At 51.1% G+C, this 11,580-nt stretch overlaps 1 protein-coding gene across 2 annotated transcripts in view; it reads right to left on the bottom strand.

The window, feature by feature from the left end:
- Window positions 1-2,906: 2,906 nt before the first annotated feature.
- Window positions 2,907-11,580, bottom strand: part of VPS53 (VPS53 subunit of GARP complex) — a 64,425-nt gene continuing 55,751 nt past the window's right edge. For both annotated transcript variants that reach the window (XM_051809918.1, XM_051809919.1), the window contains exons 20-22: window positions 9,257-9,394; window positions 6,235-6,339; window positions 2,907-5,841 (exon numbers count right to left, since the gene is read on the bottom strand). In XM_051809918.1, coding sequence (XP_051665878.1) covers window positions 5,671-5,841; window positions 6,235-6,339; window positions 9,257-9,394 — 414 coding nt within the window. In that variant the 3' untranslated portion in view covers window positions 2,907-5,670. The remainder of the gene's footprint in view (window positions 5,842-6,234; window positions 6,340-9,256; window positions 9,395-11,580) is intronic.

Genomic DNA, 11,580 nt, shown 5'->3' with positions numbered 1-11,580 from the left:
CGGGCCCCGGCCCGGAGCCCACCGGTGTCCCCTTGTCCCACCGGTGCCCCCGTCCCACCGGTGTACCGGGTTCTCCCTGTGCTCCCGCTTCCCCTCGTCCTCCAGGTTGGCCCCCCTGTCCTCCCAGTTCTACCGGTCTTCCCGGGGCCCCCGTTCTCCTCGTGCTCCCCTGTCTTCCCAGTGTCCCTGCCCTCCCGGTGCCTCCATCCCCGTACCCCGTCCTGCATCCCTGCCCCATCGCTCCGGCCCCAGCCGTGTGGAATTAGGCATTGGAACGGGCTGCCCAGGGAGGTGGGGGGGGGCACCGTCCCATGAGGTGTTTAAGGGAGGACCGGACGTGGCACTCAATGCCAGTGACAAGGTGGTGTTCAGAGGCTGGCCTCGATGATCTCAAGAGGTTTTTTCCACCCTACTCGATTCTGTGATTCTGTGAAACCAGCCCCAACACATCCCTGGTCCAACTGTCCCAATGCCTTGCCCTTTCCTGTGCCAGCACGGATTTTGTGGAGCACTGAAAGAGCTGCCGGACCCTGCTGGGCTGTCCCCACCTCCAGTGGTGCTTTCCCCAACAGCAGGAGTCTGCAGGAGGTTTTAGCAGCCTGGTTAAACCCCCAAAGTTTTCCCTTCAGGCTGCTCTTTCTCACTCCCCCCTCCCAGGGACTCAGACTCAGGCAGCAGCGCTGCCTCCCCTAATTGCATTTTTCAGGCAAAGCTGCCGAAGCCGAAATAAGAGAACAGAAGGAAAAGGCCTTTCTAGCACTAGAGGAGACTGAGGGAACCTTTTTTGGAAAATCCTAATGAAATAATTGCGCCGTGTCATCAGATTCGGTGGGGGAATACTCTTGTGGAGGGAAAGAACTGTCTGCAGCCGGCCAAAGTCAACACTCCCCTGTGCAGAAACCAGCAGTCTGGCCTGACGGGCCCAGCACAAGTGAACCCAAACCTCTGAAAAAAAAAATTCCTTCCCTGCCCCGAAATTAAAAGCAGAGCAGAACTTTCAGCCGTAGGCGTCTGTGGTTTGCAGCTATGCGGTGCTGGGAACTCCGGAGACTTCCTCAAGGAATTTACATTCCTTTGAAGAAATACTATGAGGCTGTTTGTCTTCGCTGAAAAATGCAGATGGAAAGAAAAAGAACATTAAAAATCTTGACTGAGATTTTTGGAGTCTGAGCAAATGTGCTGGACAGGTGTTTTCTTCCTTTTGATTTAAATGTATCCCCAAAAAAGAGATGCTGGTCTCTGCAAACAATGGGAAAGCTGACCACTCCTGGCTCCAAAATCTCCCATAAAAGCCCTTTATGAAATTAGACGCCTCAGAAGGCACTGGAGCAGTTTCCAGATGAACACAATAATGATTTCAGAGCTGCTGTGCAGCTCCTGGGTGAAAACCTGCACTGCCAACAACCCACTAAGTGCAATTAAGAAGGGAGGGAACTTGTGGCACATTCCAGCAGTCACCTCCAAGGGCTGTGGGTGTCCCCACAGCCACTCCCGTGGGGATCAGGGTCTGAATGAGAGGGCTCTCAGAGCCTGAGGAGCTGCATGAGACTGCAGCCGGCTGTGCCTGTGGGATGAGCAGAGTCCCACAGGCTTCTGGAAATCTTTCTCCTCCTTATTTACCAGCAGAAAACCTCCCACTCTGGCATGGCTTGACACAAAGGACAATTTTTTGTGCCCTTCCAGGCTCTCATTTCTGGACTTGGCAGGTGAATGGAGGTGTTTGAGCAGCCGTGGGGGCTCTGCCCACCCGAGGATCTCCCACAGCAGCAACATCCAGATCTGCAAATCCGCCTGCCAGGATGAAAAGGGAATGTTTAACCAGAATTTTAACTGCTTGATAACTCTCCTACCACTGAGTCACTGTGTACAGGGGCTCTGCTTTTCAGGATGTGTACTCTGCCCTCTTGGAAAGCCTCTCAAACTGTACCGATCTGTGCCATCCCTGATGACATTGGAAATCTTTTCCTCTGTCTGTACATCACAGCCAGTTTGTCCACATTATTTACTTTTTACCTGCCCACGCACAGGTGGGACAGGGCAGATAAGAGTCTCTTATCAAGATCCTCCTTCCATAAAGGACTTTCCACTGGGCCAGGAGGCTCAGCTCGATAAGCACCTGAAGCACAGACACCCCGGGAGGCCGTCACTGGGAGAAGCAAATCAAGAGGATCCCACGTTATTTGACAGCGATGGAAAGTTACTTCACAACGATGGGAAATGCCAGGCCGCTCCCTGTGGCACAGAGTTGTGCTCACAGCGAGCTGCCAAGCCCTGGGATTGACGGGAGCCCTGGGAGTGGTCCGGCTGCAGGGATGAACGCTGACGGCACATCGCTGGAGCCGCTGAGGTCTGATCAGCTTTTACAGCCCTGCCGCCACCGCCCTCACGGATGGCCGAGCCACGAGCCAAGGAAAGGCTCAGGGAGGCTTGGACATCGTCACTGGGATGCTCGAAATCCCGGCTGTAAATCTGGTGAAAGAAATAAACACCCATCGCCCGGCGCAGGCTGCTCCTGCCCAAGGGCGGAGGGGGCAGGACCGGCAGGAGAAAAGCAAATGAGTCATTAATTCTCCCAGCGAAAGAAACGGCTCCAGCGTCATGCAGAGCGTGGAAAAAGGCACTACCTATTAATTAATTTCAAGGGAAAAATGAGGAGGTCTCAGAAATCTCTGCCGTAGCCACAGTCACCAGAAATGATGTGATTATTTAGGGGCACAAGGTCAGTTGTGCTGAACCGCCCACATGGGGAGCTCCTGCGGACGCTGCTGGAATGGCAGAGGGTGGAAAAGGCAGAAGAGAGGAGCTGCAGGAAGCGAGCAAGGCAGACAGAAGGGGTGTCTTTGGGTGAGGTCCGTCCCGGCCACTGGGGTTTGCTGTGTGGCAGCAGCACAGAAAACACCCAGCAATGAACATCAGTAACCATTTAATTCATTTTAGTGTCACACCCCGACATACAGCCAGAATTACACTTTGGCCCGAAACCATAAAAAGTGGCATTGTATACAGAAAACAAATAATCATCCTTTATTCCCCAGACATGTAAAACCCAAAGAGCAAACACACACATAGAGACCTGCCAAATCTGATAAACATCCAAGAGCCAGGGGCACAAAACCCTTACAATGAAAGTAGAAAACTGTGGATTTGCTCTCTAAAAGTGGAACTCTGAACACCCGGCCCTGTAGCATTCTTCAAAGGCTGAAACTAAAAATTCATTTCTCCTTTTATTTCCTCTTATCTACAGAATGAAGTGCAGAGAATGAAACAGGGGAAGCCTTTGGGAAAGACCCGCAATGATAACTTCAACATCGTCTTCAGCTATTCATAATTTAGTTAGAGCCTTATCCTTAGAAAAAGCAAAGACAAATTCATCTAAAATAAATTATTCATCCCCCCCGGGAATAATGAATCTCTGCAAACCCATGTTCCCTCCTCCCTGGCTATGCAAAGTGATAACACATGAGCCATCCTGCACATGCACCTTGAGATAATCTGTCCTTGGGGAACAGCTGTTCAGAGCCCTGACATGCTTTCAAACCGTTCCTTCTTTTGTCACCCAGTGTGAAATCAGAAGAGGAAATAAACGAGGCAACAGCAGGTTTGTAAAACTGGAGTGATGAGAAACTGCTGTCCCTCCCCACAGGTGCTGTTACTGCTGCTCTGGTGGGACTGTGCCCTGCAGCTGAGCTCCCACACAGCCAGGGCCAAGCCCAGGGACCCCTGAAAATACACCCTGAAGAGTTTTTGTTAACATACTTGTTAGTGCACACCCTGATGCAGCAGCAGCTGGGTCTGAGCAGCATTACAAAACCTGACTGGTGAGGGTTGCATCTCTGTGGGTTTACTCCTTCTGCTTGAACTCTGTGACCAAATCCTGCCTGTTCACATACACTCACCTGCTGCTGTGCAAAGGGAGGACGGGATTTTACCAACCAGGCACCGAGTTTGCCCTCCCATAGCCACGGGGAGCAGCCTATGCTCAAGAGGGCTCATGTCTGTGCATCATGTTTGATGCACAAACAGCATGAGCTCAGGTTTTGCCTTACTCAAGGATTCCTCTTTTCACTTCCTCCCTCACTTAACCCAGTGAAACTCTGGGTTTGGGTGGATGGAGCTCATATTCCTGGAGTCTAATCCCCCCTCCCTGATGTGCAGCAGTGAGTATTACAATCCCTGTGAACACAGCCCCTAATAAATACAGTCCTAAGGCCCAAACTTTCCCTGGTGGGAAACATGACCCTCCCAGGAAGGCATCTGACAGCATGGTCCTTCCTCACCCACCAAACTGGTACAGGACTTCTCTTTCCTGCACATGCAAGTGAAGCTTGAGTTAAATAACACAGGCACGACTGGTCGATCTGCCCCTACACCCACAGGGGATTCAATCCTTGGGCATATGCCTTCAAAGTCCTCCAAACAGGGTACAGAGGAATCTGGGAAGAAATCCAGCAGTGTTAACAACAAGGTGATGCCCCCCTGAATGGAGACTCCTTGAGGAAGCATCCACCCCTGCTCCACACTGGCTTTGTGGCTGGGAGCCAGGAGCTGGGCCCCAGGAAGAGGGGCCTGGGTTATCCAAGTATTTCACCCCTGGTTCTCCTCTTCTCTGCACTGGTGCAAGCTGAAGCTCAGAAGCCGAGGAGGAGAGGAAGGGCCTTGAAGGCTGAGGCTGGTGCAAGGCTCCTGTCCCAGGAAGCAGCCCTGGCTCCCAGTCAGAGCCAACATTTCCAGCACCTCTCCTTGCAGGGCAGTGAAGGTGCCAAAGGGGCACACCCCTGCTCGGGACACACCGAGGGGCTGGTGCTGTTTGACACTTGCTCCATGAAGGGCTCTTTGTGGAGAGAGGGAGAGATGCTGGATGGGAACTCCCATCGGGGACGGCGGGCGAGCCCAGCACACGCCAGAGAAATAACAAGCAGCTGGAGCCGGGCTCTGCAGATGTCCTGTTTGGCCTTTAAACTGTAACAGCGACCCAGGCTGCCGGCTGGGCTGGCAGGAGGTTTGCCAAGGTGCAGAAGGCATTAATTCAGCCCTTTCCCCTTGTTCTGAAAAGGATTTGACTTGCTGTTTCACGGTGCTTTGTGCGTGCCTGTCCTGGGAGCAGCAGGAAAATCTGCTTTGGGGTTCTCTCCTGGGCATCTCAGTGAGCCAGTGGAGCTGCAGATGCCTGGATCCCAGCTGTCAAAGGGCTGGGGTTTTTTGGTGGTGGTGATGGTACGGGGTTGGTTCACCCCTAATAAATAATCTATCAAAGGAACAGCTCTGCAGCAGGGAGTAAGCAGTAACACAGAACTCTCAGGCAAAATCCTCAGTGCTGCAGCAGGAGCTCAGCCAGGATAAAAGCTGTGACACCAAGTGTATCACAGCCAGACATTCTCTGAGTCCACCTAAACTGCTTCTGTAGCTCCTGACTTCCAGATACCTCTATTTTCTCCACCACGTGGACCTGACAATGTCCTGGGTTTTGCTCCTGCTAAGCCAAGGACAAACACCTTGGTCAGATTCTTTCTTGGTCTGAAAGCATCACAGTATTCGATGGTTAAGAGATCACAGGGATGGGGAGTGACAGGACACGGGTTTTCCAGCAGCACACTGTAAATCACAAGCCTGACGAGCTCTGCTCCCACTCACTGCAGCCCGTCCTGAGCAGCGGAGTTTCCTTCTGCTCGCTCAGAGTCTTTTTTTGATGAGTTTCTCCAGTTTCCGAATCCGAGAGGATTCCTGCTCGGGGGTTGGAGCGCTCAGGGACAGGGAGCCGGTGCTGTCCCCGCCGGGGGGAGGAGCGGGGAGGCGCAGGCGGAAGAGGTCCAGCATGCTGCTCTGCTCACTCCTCTTCAGGCCCTGCAGGAGCAAAGCACAGGGAATGAGAGGTGAGGATTCATTGATCTGGGAGTGCGTGTGCGTGGGAGTAGCTGCAGGGGAGCCCATTTCAAAGCTCAACCTTGTTCACCCACCAAGAGCTGCACAAAGACCTCCGGATGATCCTGAGACAACTGAGCTCAGCCCCAGGAGCCAGAGCAGGCAGGAGCATGTGAAGTGAACTGAAAAGCTTTTCTTCAGCAGCTCAGTTTTCTTCAGTAACTCTACTCTACACACTTTCAGATTACAGAGAATAAACTTGCCTTACAGTGCTTTTCCCACCCCCAGGCCCCTCTGTATTGCTACTGAAACAAAGTCACCAATGATCTCATTGCAGCACTAAAGGATGAGCAGAAGCTCTGGACAGATTCTAACCTTCATGTCAAGTATCTTCTGGAATGTGTCAGTGCTGCAATCAGCGAGGAGCTTGATGTAATTGTCAACAAACACAACTGGGGGTTCATGTGGAGCCATCACCACCTGCCAAGGCGAGAAAAAAGAGATCAGACAAATAATATGAGTTAAAGCCAGTGCTCAGTCAACTTGGGCAAGGAGTGACAGCAGGACTGGCTTCTAGAATAAAATGCTTAAGGAGCAAGAAAGAGGCTGCACGTGCTGCTAGTAAGAGAGATAAGGGTGAGTGAGGAGAAGCAGAGTACGGAGCAGGGAGGAGGACAGGTCTCTTTTAGCACAACAGTGCTTGGACCCAAGGGGCTGTGCATCATATTTCAGAGAGCAGCAGGACTTTGTCTGTGGCCTGTGGACTGGCAGGCACTGGCATATTGTCAAAGATCATGATTTTATCTTGTTGCATGGGGAAGACAAGCTGGGGAGTCGCTCAGGGGACAAAGGCAGTGCTGGTGGTGACACTCAGAAAGTCCCCAGAGATCAGGCAGCCTGGATGCAGTCCAGACCCTCACTCTGGCTGTGTGTCCCTCTCACTCCCTTCTGCCTGGAGGCAGGACAGGCAGCGTGTCACAGGGGAACGTGACAACACTCTGTGGTCACTCCCTCCATCCCCAGAGTGGGCCAGAGCTCCCTGCCCTGCAGTCCTGCTGCTGCTGCCATGTCACCCGATGGGTGAGCAGGGCCACACGCAGCCACTCTGTCCTTTGGGTGCAGCTCCTCTCATACACTCTGGAGAGACTGGGATGCTGTGTGGGAACCCCTCACTGACATCTGCCGAGGAGGAACGGCAGAAGTCAGGAAAAAAATCAAAATAGCCTCAAAGCTGGAAAGATGATCCCTCATTGGTGTGCTTCCCTTACATAAGCAGTGAGCTCCACAGAGAACACATCTTTTGATAATGCTGGGCAGCAAAACCATCTTTTTGGGGAAAAATGTGTGTGTGTGTGTAAATGCATGCACACACACACAGGGCAGAAACAGAACAAGACCAGACTCTTCCCTGTCTCCAAAACCATTTCCATATGTTTCCATTGACCCAGCTCACCCCACACTGTATTCTGTCACTGAGACATTTCTTTCTTTCCCTGCACTTCAGACCAATGAAACATCATAGCCATGTATACACTTATAAATCCTTAATTTACAGCCCTTGTAAAAATCTTCTGCCAAGATGAAAAGCTGGAACTTCAGAGACCATGGCCAGAGGAGAAGAGAAAGAGCTCTGTGGGATGTGCACGCCCTGACACCCTCCTCCCCTCTTGCATCTGAGCTTTGGGGGGCTCAGCTGAATGAATTTGTTCATGCCATCCACGGGCTCAGTGATTCTTAGTCATTCTCCTGAATTAGCTGCTCCAGTACAAGCCTGGGCACATAATTGCATTGGTGGTATTGTTGTATGCAAGAGAGGCATACAATGACCAGTGAGCTCTGGGCTCCTGCAAGGAAACCTTCCTGCAGAAACACTGGTGGTCCACCAGGAGCAGGCACTTCTGAGAGCCTTTTCTTCTCTCCCAAACCCAAGAGACTGGTGCTGGCACCAGCCCTAAATGCTGTGTGTGGGTTACCAAGGCTGAAAGGGATCTATTCAGCCACAACAATTAACCAACCTGCCCCACACGACCCTTCAGCCCCATCCCCACTGATCCCACGGGGCTCTGTGGAGCACCCAGTGCCATGGGGTTATTGCTGCTTGATTTCTAGTTACACTGACACAGAGCCCTCACTTGGGGCCAGACATGCTTTGTGCAGCAGCAGGGCCAGCACGGGATGTCTGACACAGCAGTGCCACTGCTGCTGCACAGCCTGGGGACAGCAGCACTCCACAGCCTGCACTCCCTGCCCCAGGCACTCCCTGTACTGCTTTCATCTCCATCTCAATGAAGCCAGTGGGATGCTAAGGGCAGACAAATTAACTCCATTACTTTTCTGATTCACATACAAGCTCCAAGGAAAGATCTGTTTCTGTATATAACAGGCACTGACCCTCTCTGCTCCCATTAGCACAACCAGGGTATTTTTCTTCAGGTCATTTCTATGAAAATTTAGACTTATTTTGATGTATTTACTAACATCTCAGTCATCCTACTCCAAAGGCATGAAAGTGGAGAACTCATTTCTGAATTCAGAAGGCAAACTCAGCTGTGACATTACCTTGGGCATGGGAGCAAAGCCACACTGAGCAGCAGGGGAACACTGAGAGCTCAGGTTCCTCACCCCCCCTTGCCTTGGCTGAGGTTTACAGGAGGCTCTGGCTGGCAGCTGCCTGTCTTGCCTGACCCCAGGTGCCACTAATTCCCTCACAGGAATGTCTTCACAGCATTGCTGATGAGCAAGGGACAATCCCATCACCCAGGAGGGTACAACTGTACAGCTCCCGTGACTTCTCCTGAGACCAAACCTAACTTCTTACTCTAGCACCAGTTGGGAAGGGGAGATTGCTTTGCTTGTTACTTTTTATGAAGACAACACACTGCTTTTGGGTCATTTTCCAGGCACCAGGTCTGGAAAATGAAAAAGGGCTCTGGTGAATACAGTAACCCAGACATGTTTGCACTGGCTGTTGCACTAGACAGTAAACAGGTGACTCAAGCACGGCTTGGCTCCCCTGCGTGACGGAGTCTGCACAAAGGCCTGGAGTAACCTGAACTCCAGGGCTTGCCCTGAGGCAGACACGGATGCTAGCTCTGATTTTCACAAGCTCCTGAGGGAACCTGGTGCCCCAGCTCTCCTAGTAAGCAGAACTTGAGCCCTTGGTTACCTTGAAAAATGAGGATGAAAACTCAAAATGTGATACTAAAAGAGAGTGGGGGCAAACCCCAGGCGAGTGAGCCAGTTCTGCAGAGCAGCTGGCAGCGCACCCGGCCGAGCTCGCATACGTTCATGTGCAATTGCAGATTGCTGCATTCAAGGGAAGGGCCCCCTGGAATTCGCTCGCTCCGATTCCCAGTCCAGCAGTCTGGCTGGCAGGTTATCAAAAGTCTTGAGTTACCTTCAGGATCATTTCAGCCCGAGTCATGCCTTTCACCACTATCTTTGTGTAGCTGGCAGGAGCCTTCCTCACCACTTGGGACCCAATGGAGGGCAGATCCAGGAGAACCATCTTCAGAGAGTGAGTGTCCAGCAGCAGCTGCAACAGTTAATCACACTCTGTTATTCAGGCCCCTTTTACCAAGATCCATTAGCTGCTATAATCCAATATCCTTAAAAGTTTTAACACTTCTCACATTGGAAAAAGTCCTGGTATTTGGGACTTTTACCCACGTAACAACACTTCAAGGAGACATCGTGGCTGCACATCAGCACCATGGTTGGTTTTAACAGAGCACTGCTCTGCTGACTGGAAATAACTTATGGCAGCCCAACATCTGGCACATCAGGCACGGATTTCCAGTCCTTCTCCTTGACAGTATAAAGTGAAACAATCTTGATTACCTGTAGCTGTATCATGATTTAGATACTGAGGGTAAATGAACTAACACCAAGCTTCCCCCTGCACCCAGCCACCCACAGTGTCAGGTTTTCTGCATTTACTCAACCACTTGATTGGGGGTTTTTCCTTAAAAACTGTGACACAACAGAGCTACAATGAGAGCTGCTCAGTATCCTGCACTCACCGGTACACTGATACTCACAGCCTGGATGTTGTTTATTACCAGACCAGCAGATAAATAAGCAGCAGCCACGAAAATTGAACCCAGACAGAGCAGCACTGTCTGATGACAAAATGCTGTGGCTAAGGGCTTCTAAGAGCAAAATTACCCCAAATACCGCACTCCTCTGATTGCACAAAGAAGAGACAAGACCAGCGAAGGACAGAAAGCTGAAATCAAGGTAGAGGAAGAGCAGCACAATCTATTCACACAGCAGCGAGTGTGAAAGCCCGCTGGGCTGTGAGCACACCCAGTGCATTTCCTCAGAAAGGGCTCTCAGGAGCCAGTGGAAGCTCGTTCTGGAGGGACACACAACATTATGGGCACTGCAGAAGCCCTGGCAGTCACCACAACAATGTGAACATTAGTAACCTGGCTTCAGCACATGTGGGAATTCAGTTTGAACACAAAGGACTGAGCCACAGAGGAGGAGAGGCAGGTCAGGCCGGTTCAAATCTGGACCCCGTTATGTGCGGCAGCGTGTCCTTGCTCTGTGCTGCCTGTTTCATGGTTTGCACGAGAAGAACCAATGCAATCAATCTCATCCTGGGAAGCCAGGAAACCACAGCACAAATGAGCAGCTCTGTGCACCCCAGGATGCTGGAGCCCGCTGTCAGCTCACGCTGGCATAGCTGGATTCCTGTGTCTACAACGGATCCCATAGATGGAAGGTATTTCCACGGTTGGGGAATTCATATCCTTCCCACATAAACTCTCTTATGTCTAATAGGAGTTCTGCACACTCTGCAGCCTTTCCCATAGGCACAGCCCTCGCAGGCTCTGTCCCCTCACTCCGTTTCCCCCTGTTATCCATTCCAGGTCCCTGGCATGGCTAACTCACTAACAAAGCTCGCTGAGACAGAGAGTTAAGTCAGAGAGACAAACACAAAAAGCAAAACCCCACAGGCCTCATTCCCTGCTCTGAACACCTCTGTAAATATCACCCTAGTGCCCAGATTTCAACTATGATTATTAGCAAACAGCAGGAAAAGCTGTGTGTAGGACAGGGAAAGCCAGGAAAGCTTCTTCCCCAGCAACATTTGCACCAGGGGAGAAACTGGCATGGAAAGATAGTGGTGGGTGACCAAGGGGGTTCAAAAGATGTGAAGGCAAATGGGGTCCTACATGAGAGACAGAGATCAGCTGCTGAGACCTCTGTACCCCTAACCCCAGAAAGCTATGTCCCACTTCTAATGAGATATATTCACTGGGAATCAGGCTAATAAAAAACTTTCCCAGTCTGCTTTGAAGAAGCAAATTGGGCCTGTTATTCCAATACAGGAATGTTAAAACCTTTTAACATTAGACACAAGCCCACTGCTGGTTAATCACTTTAGAAGCTTATTTAAAAAAGTCTCCCTTTAATCACTCTTAGGTTATTGCTCATCGCACAAGATGAACAGGCACCGTGCTTCACTCATTTGCTTTCCATTAAGGAAGAGGAAGGTTTTGATGTAAAGCTCCTGTTTCATTTTGCAGACACACACTGCTCAGAACCATCTTTGATGCCTAAAACCCAAGCAGCTTTGAAGGCACTGATTTGAAGTTCATGGCGGTCCCATTAGGGACGATTCTGCTTTTTTTTCCTTTTTTTTTTTTTTTTCCTTAGCCCACAGGGAAGCAGCTGCATGTGCAGGGGACAGATGAAACCCTGCCTCTCCCA

Source organism: Manacus candei, unplaced genomic scaffold, assembly GCF_025592945.1.
Source record: "Manacus candei isolate 608988 ecotype Guabito, Panama unplaced genomic scaffold, ASM2559294v1 h1tg000076l, whole genome shotgun sequence".
Classification (NCBI taxonomy): Eukaryota; Metazoa; Chordata; class Aves; order Passeriformes; family Pipridae; genus Manacus; species Manacus candei.
This window is presented reverse-complemented; position numbering and strand designations above follow the sequence as displayed.